Source organism: Neophocaena asiaeorientalis, unplaced genomic scaffold (genome assembly GCF_003031525.2).
Source record: "Neophocaena asiaeorientalis asiaeorientalis breed wild unplaced genomic scaffold, Neophocaena_asiaeorientalis_V1.1 scaffold40, whole genome shotgun sequence".
Lineage (NCBI taxonomy): Eukaryota > Metazoa > Chordata > Mammalia > Artiodactyla > Phocoenidae > Neophocaena > Neophocaena asiaeorientalis.
In genome coordinates this window covers 11,439,288-11,454,267 of record NW_020185335.1, presented here as the reverse complement: position 1 = coordinate 11,454,267, position 14,980 = coordinate 11,439,288, and the positions used below count along the sequence as shown (strand labels likewise).

The window sequence follows — 14,980 nt, the reverse complement described above, 5'->3', positions numbered from 1 at the left end:
GTCTGGGAGTGCAACAGCCCAGATTTTTAATCTAAACGGAGCTCGGGGTCCTCCTTGTGTCTCAGGCATGCACCTTGTTCTTGGCTTGCTTTCTGCTGTTTCCTCTCCTCAGCCTGGCGCTTGATTGCGGCTAAGGCCTCAATGCTGTCTGTGATCTTCTTCCGCTCTCTGCTCTCCCACTGCTGTCTCTCCTCCTGCTCAGCTTTGTACCCTCCTCGTGCCCAGGCCTCTGCACAAGCTCTGTTTAGGAGTATTAAAAACAAAAAACAAAGAAACAAGAACACCCCAGAAATCGGGGAGGTTTGAATTGTCACAGGTTCGAAGTAAATCCAAAACATATACTATCTGACCAAACTTGCACATCTTCCCCAAAATCAAACTAAAGGCACAGGACATAGGACTGCAAGGATACGTATTAACACGTGCACAGTTTTACTCTGTAAAGTCTAATGGTTTGCAAAGCCTTCTGGATACGAGGCCAAGAGCACAAGTGACAAAGAAAAAAATAGAGAAATTGGACTCCACCAAAGTTAAAAATGTGTGTCATGCAAAGAATACCATAAATAAAAGGCAACCCACAGAATGGGTATGCAAATCATATACCTGGTCAGGGGGTTGTATCTCGAATATATAAAGACCTATTGCAACTCATTAATACAAAGATGACTTAAAAACGGGAAGAGGTTAAAAGAATGAGAAGACAAACTGTACTGGGAGAAAATATCTGCAAGAAAGATAACTGAAACATGGCTTGTATCCAAAACATACAAAGAACCATTAAAACTCAAAAATGAAAAAACACACATTTTAAGAAGTGGGCAAAAGAACTGGACACCTCACCAAAGAAGATAGGCAGGCGGCAAGTAAGCTCATCATCATAGGACATCAGCAAAGTGCACATTAAACCAATGAGATGCCACTTGACACTCAACAGAACGGCTAACATCCAGAACGCTGACAACACCAAATGCCGGGAAGGATGTGCAGCGACAGGAATGCTCCTTCATTGCTGGTGGGAATGCAAAATGGCGCAGCCCCATGGAAGACAGCTTGGCAATTACAAAGCAAACAATCTTACATAGAATCCAGCAATCGTGCTCCTAAGTATTTACTCAAATGAGTTGAAAACAAATGTCCACACACAAAACCCTGCACACGAACATTGATAGCAGCACTGTTCACAACAGCCAAAAAGTGGAAGCAACCCAAATGTCCATCAACTGATAGATAAAGAAAATGTGGGCTGAGATAGCCTCATCCACCAGAGGGCGGACAGCAGAATCAAGAACTACAATTCTGCAGACTGTGGAATGCAAACCACAGTCACAGAAAGACAAGATGAAAAGGCAGAGGGCTATGTACCAGATGAAGGAACAAGATAAAACCCCAGAAAAACAACTAAATGAAGTGGAGATAGGCAACCTTCCAGAAAAAGAATTCAGAAAAATGATAGTGAAGATGATCCAGGACCTCAGAAAAAGAATGGAGGCAAAGATCGAGAGGATGCAAGAAATGTTTAACAAAGACCTAGAAGAATTAAAGAACAAATACCTAGAATAATTAAAGAACAAACAGAGATGAACAATACAATAACTGAAATGAAAAATGCAGTAGAAGGAATGAAGAGCAGAATAACTGAGGCAGGAGAATGGATAAGTGACCTGGAAGACAGAATGGTGGAATTCACTGTCACAGAACACAATAAAGAAAAAAGAATGGAAAGAAATGAGGACAGCCTAAGAGACCTCTGGGACAACATTAAACGCGCCAACATTCACATCATAGGGGTCCCAGAAGGAGACGAGAGAGAGAGAAAGGACCCAAGAAAATATCTGAAGAGATCATAGTCGAAAACGGCCCTAACATGGGAAAGGAAATAGCCACCCAAGTCCAGGAAGTGCAGAGAGTCCCAGGCAGGATAAACCCAAGGAGAAACATACTGAGACACACAGTAATCACACTGACAAAAATTAAAAACAGAGAAAAATTATGAAAAGCAACAAGGGAAAAATGACATTTAACATACAAGGGAACTCCCACAAGGTTAACAGCTGATTTCTCAGCAGAAACTCTATGAGCCAGAAGGGAGTGGCATGATATATTTAAAGTGATGAAAGGGAAGAAACTACAATCAAGATTACTCTACCTGGCAAGCATCTCATTCAGATTTGATGGAGAAATCAAAAACTTTACAGACAAGCAAAAGCTAAGAGAATTCAGCCCCACCAAACCAGCTCTACAACAAATGCTAAAGGAACTTCTCTAAGTGGGAAACACAACAGAAGACAAGAACCTACAAAAACAACACCAAAACAATTAAGAAAATGGTAACAGGAACCTACGTATCGAGAATTACCTTAAATGTGAATGGATTAAATACTTCAACCAAAAGACACAGGCTTGCTGAATGGATACAAAAACAAGACCCATATATATGCTGTTTACAAGAAACCCACTTGAGACCTAGGGACACATACAGACTGAAAATGAGGGGATGGAAAAAGATATTACATGCAAATGGAAATCAAAAGAAGGCTGGAGTAGCAATACTCATTTCAGATAAGATAGACTTTAAAATAAAGAATGTTACAGGAGACAAGGAAGGACACTATATAATGATCAAGGGATCAACCCAAGAAGAAGATATAACAATTATAAATATATATGCACCCAACATAGGAGCATCTCAATACAGAAGGCAGCTGCTAACAGCTTTAGAGAGGAAATCGACAGTAACACACTAATAGTGGGGGACTTTAACACCTCACTTATACCAATGGACAGATCATCCTGACAGAAAACTAATAAGGAAACACAAGCTTTAAAAGACACAATAGACCAGATAGGTTTAATTGACATTTACAGGACATTCCATTGGGTAATCCCACTACTGGGCATATACCCAGAGAAAACCATAATTCAAAAAGACACATGCACCCCAATATTCATTGCAGCAGTATTTACAGCAGCCAGGTCATGGAAGCAACCTAAATGCCCATCAACAGACAAATGGATAAAGAAGATGTGGTACATATATACAATGGAATATTATTCAGCCATAAAAGTGAACGAAATTGGGTCATTTGTAGAGACGTGGATGGACCTAGAGACTGTCATACAGAGTGAAGAGTCAGTCAGAAAGAGAAAAACAGAAAAACAAATATCGTGTATTAATGCATATATGTGGAATCTAGAAAAGCGGTACAGATGAACCAGTTTGCAAGGCAGAAATAGAGACACAGATGTAGAGAACAAACATATGGACGCCAAGGGGGGAAAGCGGTGGGGTGCGGTGGGGGGATGAATTGGGAGATTGGGATCGACATATACACACTAACATGTATAAAATGGATAACTAATAAGAGCCTGCTGTATAAAAAAATAAAATGTGGGCTTTCCAAATGGAATATTATTTCACAGCATTATTTTGGAAGTATTTACTGACACTGGTTGCAATGTGGGTGAACCTTAAAAATCTGCTCAGTATAAGAAGCCGTTCACAAAAGACCACATACCGTATGATTCCATTTACAGGAAATGCCCAGAATAGGCAACTCCAGAGAGATAGAAAGTAGATTTGCGGTTGCCAGGGGCTGGCAGAGGGGGGTTGGGGAGTGACTGCTAATAAGTAAGGGTTGCTTTTGGGGGTGATAAAAATATTCTAGAATTGATTGCGTGGTGTGGTTGGACAACTCTGTGAACATACTAAAAAACCACTGAATTGTACACTTGAAATGGCTGAACTGTTCTAGGGGCTGGGGATACAGCAGGTAACAGATGACATCGCTTGCTCTGTTAGAGCTGCCCTTTTATGGGGAAATAAGTAAGTCAGAGGCAGATGTGTCTTGAGAAATCAGGCTGAAGAGACAGCAGGTGGAAGTGGCAAAGGTGCTACTTAGGTGGTCAGTCATGGAGATCTTTAGAAGATGACAGGTGAGCAGACACCTGCAAACACCTGTGAAGCGCATCACAGGTGGAGAGAACGTCAAGGGCCCAGTATGGCCCAGTGTGGAACGGCTAGAGAGTGCTGGAATGAGGCTTCAAACCCAGGTGAACCCAACTCCTGAAGAGAAGTCATGCTGCACCGTCCAGGGCGGGGGGTCTCCCTGCTGAGGGCCCAGCTCAGGTTCCCATTTACACTTTCCTGCTGGTCGGCACTGCCGCAGTGTGGAGATTCACAATCCTCTGGGACGGCCTCTCCCGCTGGTTCCCTCCTCCTACCAGCTGGTACCTGCTTAAGTCCCACGTGATACTAACAGATACTCACAAGGACCCCGCGGTCGGTATTGTCCCCACCTTCCAGATGAGGAACCTGAAGCTGGGGAGGTTGGCGTTCAGCCACGGGCAAAGGACCCGCAGCTGCAGAGCTGGGCTTGGAGGTCTGCCCGCAGGCCCTGCCCTTCCGCCGTCGCCCTGAACACCCAGGGCTCGGTGCTGGGGAAACGGATGCATCTCGGCCTGAGTGCCCAGAAGCAGGGATCCTAGTTCTCTTATGTGGTCCAAGTGGAGGCTCCCCCTTCCGATTGAAATCTGTGTTAGTTTGACTAAAATATGTGAGTTCAAAAACATACTACCAGCTACGTTTCTTTTTAAGTGTTGGAAAATTCAGATTTGCACTTCCCTTCAGGCCATCCCAGTTACTGAAGTTTTATTCTAAGCTGGAATGAATGAATAGTGGCCTCAGTCAAAAGGTAAATTAAGGGAATTTCCTAGAAATCCAGTGGTTAGGACTCTGTGCTTTCACTGCCGAGGGCGAGGGTTTGAGCTCTGGTAGGGGAACTAAGATCCCGCAAGCCACGAGGCGCGGCCAAAAAGAAAAAAAAGGTAAATTAAAAACCCAGATAAAAGCAGTGATGGGGCTTCCCTGGTAGCGCAGTGGTTGAGAGTCCGCCTGCCGATGCAGGGGACATGGGTTCGTGCCCCGGTCCGGGAAGATCCCACATGCCGCGGAGCAGCTGGGCCCGTGAGCCGTGGCCGCTGAGCCTGCACGTCCGGAGCCTGTGCTCCGCAACAGGAGAGGCCACAACAGTGAGAGGCCCGCGTACCACAAAAAAAAAAAAAAAAAAGCAGTGATGATATACATGGCAGTCCTGGGTTCAATATTCTTGATATGCAAAGAGCTCTTATGAATCAGTAAGAAAAAGCATCCCCCCAAAACGGAACTGGGAAGAAGTCATGAATGCAATACTCATAGAGAAGGAAACATAAATGCCCGACAAAGGTAGTAAAAATGACCAACTTCATCAGTTACCCAAAAATGCAAATTTAAAACGAGGTACTGGGACTTCCCTGGTGGCGCAGTGGTTAAGAATCTGCCTGCCAATGCAGGGGACACGGGTTCGAGCCCTTGTCTGGGAAGATCCCACGTGCCGTGGAGCAACTAAGCCTGTGCGCCACAACTACTGAGCCTGCGCTCTAGAGCCCGTGAGCCACAACTACTGAAGCCCCTGTGCTAGAGCCCGTGCTCTGCAACAAGAGAAGACACTGCAATGAGAAGCCCACACACCGCAATGAAGAGTAGCCCCTGCTCACCGCAAATAGAGAAAGCCCGCACGCAGCAACAAAGACCGAATGCAGCCAATAAATAAATGAATAAAAATTAAATAAATAAATAAAGCGAGGTACCACCTTCACTCATCAATTGGCCTGGCAAAGGTTTTGTTTTGTTTTTTACATGGCTGTGTCTGGCGAAGTTATAAGTTGATACAAACATTCTAGAAAACAATTAGAACATATTTAAAAATACCTTTTAAAAGTCTCAAACCACAGTCTTTACCTTTAATCCAATAATACAACTCAGGGTTCCATCCTAAGGAAATAACCGGCCATGAGATCAGAGACTTATATAGAAGGATAATTATCAAAGGATTATGAAAAATCTATGAACAAGTGCTCAAAAACAGGGAATTTCCTATTAAAAACAATCATGTAAGCCATTAAACCTATTTCACTGAAATATTTAATGATGTGTGGAAATGCTCAAAAATCAGAAATTTTTAAAAGTTTAATATTGAGTATGCTCAACTATTACCTATTAAGTATGATCAAAAGGCTTTTTGCTTCCTTACCTGTCCTTTGGAAAAACTGGTCTGTCATCCAGGTATGTTAAATGTTTTAGTCGAACAGTGACTGTCCTTCGATAATTAGGGATGTTCCTAATCACTGGGTTTCCCATCAAATTCAGTACACGCTGGAAGCACACAGGCAGAACCACATTAATCACTGAAAAATGGAGGCGATTAAAACATTTAATATGTGCAGTGCTCTGAAGATAAATAAGTAAACAGGGAGTGTTTACATCAAATCATGAAGACGACATCAGAGAAGGCAGAGGCTTTCGTTGTTTCTGTGCCATCAGAACTGTCCCGAGAATTGGGCAGCCCTTTCTTCTATTACACTTGAACTTCAGATCCTAAATCTCACTGTCCTTCCAGAACAATACTGGAAAACACTTCCTGAGGCCTTTACCCGAGGGCAGTGATTGCATTAGTTTTGCTGGCCCAATCTCTTTTACTGAAATTAACCTCCAATTGATCATTTTCTGTCCTTCTCAGCCAGGACCCATTTTAAGAAAATGTACACAGCAGCTAGACAGATAAGAAGTGGTGACTGAGGGCATAGGATGCAAAGTGCCTGCTTATCTACTTCCAAGCTTATAGGTCTCCTGGATGTCAAGTCGGGACCAGGAAAGGGAAAGAGACACAGCAGTGCCAGTGCGCCGTCCTCACCCCTCTTTAAATATTGTCACCTCCCCTCCTGCCGATGAAACTCAAGAAGGTGAATGGTCAAGGTGACATGTGGGTGAAACATTTAACATCGGTTTGCCTGAACTGGTGAAATGTTTTTCATATCCAAAGTGATTTTTCTTGTTCAGGAAAATAAATATACTGGTTCAAGTGACCTGTTCTGTGGGGCTGAGTGGGGGGAGCAATGTGCCCCAGGGGCAGGGACTAAAGGGCTGCGTGTGTATGGAGAATGTAAAAGCCATCACAAAACAACCACGAGGCAGACTGTTCTTGTCATGGGTTGAATTGCTTCCCCCCAGCAAACTCATATGCTAAAGTCCTAACCCCCAGCGCCTCAGAATGCGACTGTATTTGGAGACAGAGTCTTTGAAGAGGTGATTAAGATTAAATGATGTCATTAGGGTGGGGCATGATCCAATAGGTCCTTGTAAGAAGAGGAGATTAGGACACAGAGACACACACCGAGAAGGCCATATGAGGACCCAGAGAGAAGATGGCCATCTACATGCCAAGGAGAGAGGCCTCAGGAGAAACCAACCCTGCTGACACCTTGACCTCGGACTTCTAGCCTCCAGAATCATGAGAAAATAAATTTCTGTTGTTTAAGCCACTCAGTCTGGTACTTTGTTATGGCAGCCAGGCCAAAAAATGGTATTATAATACAGCTTTATATTATCCCCATATACTGGTGATAATATAAATTCTAAATTAGTCTTTGGTGACAGTCTGCTCTACAGATTGGTTTTCTGGGTTTTTTGAGGGGGGGGGGGTTTGTTGTTTTTTTTTTGCGGTACGTGGGCCTCTCACTGTTGTGGCCTCTCCTGTTGCGGAACACAGGCTCCGGACGCACAGGCTCAGCGGCCATGGCTCACGGGCCCAGCCGCTCCGCGGCATGTGGGATCTTCCCGGACCGGGGCACGAACCCGTGTCCCCTGCATCGGCAGGCGGACTCTCAACCACTGCGCCACCAGGGAAGCCCTACAGATTGTTCTTGAACTATGATTTGCTTACTGTTTTTCTTTAAATGGACTTACTTTTTCCTTCTTATCCATACCCTAAGCAGTAAACAGTGAACTCAAGTTTTTTGTGTGCTATTTGGAATATTTTTTCCTAGTTCACATGACAACACATATATACTAAAAAGCAAGGAAGTCATCGAAGGCTGCTGGAGTGGAGTCCAAAGGACACAGGAGCCACCTGGAGGGGTTGACACAGGCCAGAAGATGGGACCATTCAATCACCCCAAATTAAAATGACAGCAAGGGTTAAGTCATATCAAATACTGTATCTATAAATCTTTGTGTTCACGATGATAACGTGAACCTTTAGAGGTTCAACCTCATTGTCACCTTTAGAGGTTCCTACATTCTTGACTCATTTCTCTGAAAAGGAATACATAAAAAGAAAAAAAAACCAAGCATTTATCCTAGCTTTTTCTTTCTTTTTAAAAAAAATATTTATTTATTTGGTTGCACTGGGTCTTAGTTGTGGCAGGTGGGCTCCTTAGCTGTGGCTCATGGGCTCCTTAGTTGCAGTTCACTGGCTCCTTAGCTGTGGCATGTGAACTCTGAGTTGCGGCATGCATGTGGGATCCAGTTCCCTGACCAGGGATCAAACCCAGGCCCCCTGCGTTGGGAGCGTGGAGTCTTACCCACTGCGCCACCAGGGAAGTCCCTATCCCAGCCTTTTCTATATGGACTTTATATTAGGGAGGCATGAATGGATGAGCAGAACTGCTCTTTGTGGAAGCATTCCAGCTAATAGGTGCAGAAGGAATAAGAGACTTAGAATACGGTCACTGTGTGACCCCTAATGAAATGACACATGGAGGCAACATGCATCGGGAGCTGCAGAAGTGATCAGGGGAAGGGGTGATGAGGGACTTCATGAAGGCTGGATCTGGTTGACAGCAGCCAAACGCACGAATCAAGCTTAAAGTTACAAAACGAGAGGCGACCAGACTTACAGGTGCCCTGACTGATGCAACAGCGAACCTCAAAGTTAGATTCTGAGCCTGGATCTGATCAGGTCTCTGGCTCCACCATCATTTTACAAGAGATACTGGGGACAGCAGAACACGTTAAACCACACCATGAGGACGTAGTCAACTGAATCCAGGATGTGGCTGACAACCAGAGGAGGGACCCGGTTTCTCCTACAGATTTATGGTGTGTGTGTGTGTGTGTGTGTGTGTGTGTGTGAAAACAGCCAAGGGGAGACTGTGATAGATCAAGAGATTTGAGAGATGCATAATCCAAGTGTGATGTGTGGGTCTGGTTTGGATTTGCAAAACCCAACAGTCAAAGCACATTTTTGAGACAAATGGGGAGCACTGAATATGGACTGGTTATTAACTGTCCTTCTGATAATATTTTAGATATAATAATAGTATTGTCATGATGCTTTTAAAAAGTCCTTATCTGTCAAGAATACACACTGAAATATCTGTGGGTGAAAGGATACGGCATCTGGCATTGAAAACACTCCAGCTAAAAATACAGAGAGGAAAACAAAGTGTGATGGGTGTGAAGAAATCAGGGAGAAAGGAAGGGGGAAGGGGGGGGGGAAAGAGAAAAGAGATCTGCTGTCTACAGAACACAAGATAACGCAAGTTGTGTGCGTGTGTGTGTTTTACCAAGTGGGGCATGCTCTCGAGAATACTCAGGATCTCTGGGTCACTCAGCTGGTTGTGGGAAAGGTCAAGGACACAGAGTTTCAAACATTCCTTGAGATGCTGAACGTCTTCCACGGTCTCTAAGTGGTTGTGGGCCATCTGGAGCGTGTTGAGGACCGGCAGGCAGGCTGGAAGGGGAGGTCGGCAGAAGTAAGCGACACGGGTGGAAAAGAATGTTAAGGACCTCCGCTAGGAAATGGTGGTGGACGCGGGGGCCTAGAGAACGCCCCACCCCGCCCCGCCCCGCCACATCAGGGCCTTCTTACAGAGGTTTTCAATGGTCTTGATGTAATTGTTGCTGATGTTGAGAGCATCCAGTTTCTGCAGAGGTTCTAGGTTCTCGATCTTATGGAGCAAGTTCACTTGCAAGAAGAGGCATCGCAGTTCCGTTTGGGCCTCTAGGTTCTCGATTTTCTGTATTCCGTTGCACTCCAGCCAGAGACAACGCAGCCCTGTGTACTCTTCCAAGTTCTCGATGCGGTCAAAGCCTAGTGGGGAGGAAGGGGGAGTGGGTTAAGCTTCTACACACTCAGAGGCACAGGGGTCACCCTCTTTTCTGCCTATCTTCCCAGCATCCACATGTCCTTCCTCAGTTACACCACTGCCTCTTGGGACGGACATCCCTGTCCTGATACTACCCCATGGCTCTCTGCAGGGAGCTGGTCACGCTTAGCCAAGTGGAGCCAACCTTCTTGAATCCTGGGGAACTTTGCTGGCTCCATTGGAAAGAGGTAACTTTCTGCTAGAATTGCCAGCCTGGTAGGGTGGAGCCTAACACTGAAGCAGCCACCTTTCCTTCTCGCCTGGGAGTGGGGAGAGGTGAGGGGTGACCTGTCTGAAATGAATGAGCACAAGGGAAAGCACGGCCAAGGAAAGGGGAGAAACAGCCTCGTGAAGATATGCGGTAAGCACCAGGATGGATCCAGCTGTACCTGAAGCCAGTCCAAACTTCGGGTCTGGTTTTACAGTATTTTTCAGTTTTATGAGCCACATTTAAGGTGAGGAGAACAAACATTTTTGTTTCCTTGAGTGACTCATTATAGATTTGTAATTCACGGTGCACCTGCTATTACCAAAACTTTTTCAGAGTCATTTGTTTTGTTGCCTGAAAAGTTTTAACCAAAAGTTTTTATTAGAAAAGGGTAATAGCAACCATGAGGCAGAACCACCCAGCTAAGTCATTCCCAGATTCCTGACCCTCAGAAACAGTATCAAATAGTGATAATTTTTTAAGTTGGTAAGTTTGGGGATAATTTGTTAGGCAGCAGTAGATAATATAGGCATATCTCTCTCCTAATTCTTCTGCCTGTCTGATTCTTTTTACTTGGTCTAACCCACTGGGTCTTCTTCTTCTTCCCACCTCTTAAATATTGGTCCTCTGGGGGCTGCCCTCCTAAGTCATCTTATCACTGTTACGCCTAGACATTGGGTGGAGGATTTTGGAGGGGGCAACGTGGAGGTGAGGAGACCATTTAGGGGTCGTTCCACACCTTTACAGTAGTTGTACTGCTGGAGCCCTCCGTGAATCTCCCTGGTACAGCGTGAACCTCCTCACGGTGGCCGCCCTGTCCCCCAAGACACCAAAAGCATCTTTACCATATCCGTCTCTGTATCTTCAGCACTTGCCCGGCACACAGAAGGCTCTCAGTAAACGTTTACTGAACAAATGAACATAAAGATGGTCTGATGAAGCAGGGTGGCCATCCCAAGTTCAGCATGAGGTTAGGAATTATCACTCTGGTTCCTCATTGCTAGAATAGCCCTGTCTATGAACCTGAACTTAAGTTTATGTGTGATACTGGACACCGACACAGTCCTTCACAACGTAACCCTCCCAAGCCCAAAGTATTTACAAGTAGCTACTGGCTCGAAAAAGTATGAGTCCTTTAGCAAATATAAATAAAAGATACCAACGTGTTTCCCTTGAACCCGTATTAACTCCAGTCACGTAAGACTTTTTCTTCAAAGAAATATTATTGCTTTTCCATGCATCTCCACTAAACTCTGAAATTTCTACTTAAATATAAGTTAAGAACACCAGATGATCCCTGCAAGTAATTCTTAACACCACTAGAGTCTTTCCACCTGACATGAGGTAGCGCCTCCACCAGACCCTTACCTTTATAGTGTAAATACAGCGTATCGTTCAGTGCTGGGGTAATATAAAGCTTGTGCTGCTTGCACAGTTTTTGCAGAAATTTTTTAGTCATTCTGTTGAATGAAAAACATGAACAAGAAAGTTATTTCAATTTGTCAGCTGTAAAATATATCCCATAAATTCTTTGCCACACCCATTCCGTCCACAAATTCCACAATATTCTATATGCCCGATGACTTTGTTTACAGCTTTCAGGGCCTCATCCAATATTGTGACTTTCAGCCTTCTCAAAAACTGCAAAGTGTGTTCTAATAGAAATACCTTCGTGTCATCAAGAAGTACTAATGTTTCTCTCTCTCCAGGTCCAGCATTAAAGTTGTATAGAGTGTGGTTAGTTAAGCCACAGAGCACGCCATCCTGCCTCTGCCACTAATCCTCAGACGTGGGGCCGACTATTTAATCTCTATGAGCCTCGATTTCCTTATCTGGACAAAGGGGTGATTGTAACATCCACCTCAGTGGGTAAAAGCGTCGTGCTGTGAGTGGCAAGAGCACACCACGTACCTGGGGCCACGATCTTCTTTGTCATCTCTTTGCTGTGCTAAGTGACCCTCTGACCAGCTATCACCACTGTGTTTCTGCTCGTTGAGGTAGGAAGTGTCCGAAGGACCCACGCATGTTTCCTTAGGATCATTAATTTCTGTAAAATAAAGAGATTGGTTCTATAGAGATCGAGAAATGTATAAAAAATGTCCCCCAGTTTCAACTTGATGAGTAACTGTCTGCTTTTAGGATGGAACCGGTACTCTTTAAACGTATCACAGTGATTTTCAAAGCACTGATAAGGGACTATGAAAATTTCACTTCTAGGCAGATCTTTGATAAAACCTCTTGTACAGCTGGACACGGAGACGTGTGCGAAGTTATTCACTTCTGCATTACTTGTAACAGCCAAAACCTATTAACAATGCAGATGTTCATCCATAGGGACTGGTTAAATAAGGCAACAGATTATTATTCTACCTTGGAATAGAATGCACTGGAGCTATGTCAATCAATATGGATAATTCTCAGAAACACATATGGAGTGAAAAAAGCAAGTTTCGTAATAAGCACAGGATATCATTTACATAAATCAAACCCGCACAAACCTATGCTATGCATTGTTTAAGGACACATTTTAGATAGATAGATAGATAGGATAGGAAGAGAGAGAGACAGATGAGATTGAAAGAACCCACACAAAATTCTGGAGGTGGGGAGAAGGGAATGGGGCTAGGAATAGAGGTGGGGTAAGGCAAAAAACATCAAATTTATCTGAAATGTTTTATTTCTTTAAAAAAAGACTTGAGGGGGCTTCCCTGGTGGCACAGTGGTAGAGAGTCCGCCTGCCGATGCAGGGGACACGGGTTCGTGCCCCGGTCTGGGAGGATCCCACGTGCCACGGAGCGGCTGGGCCCGTGAGCCATGGCCGCTGAGCCTGCGCGTCTGGAGCCTGTGCTCCGCAACGGGAGAGGCCACAACAGTGAGAGGCCCGCGTACCGCAAAAAAAAAAAAAAAAAAAAAAAGACTTGAGGTACATATGATTAAAATGCTAATCATTTTCAATTCTTGGTGGTGATACATGGGTGTTTGTTATAATGTTCTCTGTTCTTTTAAAAAAGTTCTCAAAACAGGAGGGAGGAGCAAGATAGAGGTAGGGGATTAAGAAATATAAACTACCATCTATAAAATAAATAAGCTACAAGGGTGTATTGTACAGCAAAGGGAATACAGCCAATATTTTATAGTAACTGTAAATGGAATATAATCTATAAAAATTTTGACTCATTACGTTGTACACCTAAACTAATATAATATTATAAGTCAACTATACTTCAATTTTTAAAAAAAGCTCTCAAAAAACACACAAGAAGAAACAAAAATTATGGGAATATCTTTGGTAGAAAGAAAATGAACACGCTCAAATGCACTTATTTCTTTTTAAAGGTCAATTAAAATTGGCTGATTCAAATGCACTTAATCTTAAGGGCTGTTTGCTGCTGCTCTCTGGGTGTCCCTGTGGCCTACCGAATGAGATTAAACACTCCGTGTGTGGGACTGTATCTTATAATTTCCCATTTCCCAGTGCATATAATGCATAGCCACAAGAGGCACCAGATAAAGGTTTGTGGAATAAAGACTAGGTGCTCAATATACATAATAATTGATTGGTTATATTAATAACAAGAACTGCCATTTATTACTGGCCCAATGTATGCCGACACTCTAATTATAACTATCTCGCTTGCAAAAGAGGAGACTGCCCTATAGAGAGCTTAAGCTCTGGGCAAACAGCCATAAAACCGGCAAGTTGCAGAACGGTAGGGTGAACCCAGCAGGAGTGGCTTCAAACCCGTGTCTGTGCACAGAGCAACATGGCTTCCCTACAGCAACTCTTACAGGGCTTGCCTGGACAGTCAATGCGCAAGATATATTTGTTGGCTGGGTTCAAAACATGAGACACAAATCAAGTAGTTTCTTTACCAGTCACTAAAAAGTTTCCCTTACGGTCCAAGCCAAGCAGGAGGGGAGGCTGTTTTCTAAGCCCATTCCGTAAAACTTTGGTGAGGAGTCACCTCAGAAGCACCAGCTCGTCATTCACTCTGTCTACCATAGATCAGGCACTGGACCGGACACTGCCAGTTCAATCAGGATGTCCTGCCCTGACATAGCTTGCCATCTAGAGGGGGAGAGAGCCTTTGATCTTACATGGTGACGGCAAAACATTAAAAAGTTGGGCGGTGGGGAGAATGGTGTGTTCAGTGAGGGCTTGGGCTCTGGAGTCAGACTGTCCAGGCGTGAGTCTCTTCTGTCATTGACTGGCTGAGGGTAATCTGGAGCAAGTTCTATAACCTCTTTAAGTTCCAGGTTCCTCATCTGTATGAAACGGGGAGAGGAGCGCCTACCGCAGAGGGAGGGTGTATGGCTCGAATGCAGTGAGCGCACTGCACGCATCGTTTAGTAAGTGTCGGCCGCCATTATTATTATTACTATTACTGCTGGCTGTGAAGACTAGGTGTGTGGTGCTGGGCGCAGCCCGTCGCCCCCCTCGCCTCCCTGGGGCGGCTGTCGGCACCTTCCTTGCGGCCCCCTTGGCCTGCGTTCCCGTGGTCACCCGCCGACTCCTCCACGGCTGGCTCCAAGCCCGGCTCCGGCGCGCAGTCCTGCTCCGCTCCCCCGTCCGCCAAGGGCTCCGAGGCCTCGCAGTGCATGTTTATTCTGGAAACACTGAACACCCCGTAGCAGTGGGGAACCCCGGTTGTGTGGGATCACTACGTGCCCCAGCCCGCCAGGCCACTCTGCATCTGCGTCGTTGGCAGGCATACGCTTCCCTGGTCCCCACGGCAACCACTGCGCACGCGCACTCGGGACGCCGGGGGGGGCGGGTCCCGCAACGGCCCCGCCCACAGCGCGTGCGCG

The 14,980-nt window shown here is 45.0% G+C and overlaps 1 protein-coding gene across 1 annotated transcript in view; it reads right to left on the bottom strand.

Moving 5' to 3' along the window:
* The window catches only part of DNAAF1 (dynein axonemal assembly factor 1), a 23,516-nt gene extending 8,744 nt beyond the window's left edge, over positions 1-14,772 (bottom strand). Inside the window, exons 1-7 of the mRNA XM_024735763.1 lie at positions 14,637-14,772; positions 12,083-12,218; positions 11,540-11,631; positions 9,687-9,908; positions 9,382-9,548; positions 6,069-6,190; positions 74-240 (exon numbers count right to left, since the gene is read on the bottom strand). Of these exons, the coding sequence (XP_024591531.1) occupies positions 74-240; positions 6,069-6,190; positions 9,382-9,548; positions 9,687-9,908; positions 11,540-11,631; positions 12,083-12,218; positions 14,637-14,772 (1,042 nt within the window). The remainder of the gene's footprint in view (positions 1-73; positions 241-6,068; positions 6,191-9,381; positions 9,549-9,686; positions 9,909-11,539; positions 11,632-12,082; positions 12,219-14,636) is intronic.
* Positions 14,773-14,980: the final 208 nt, after the last annotated feature.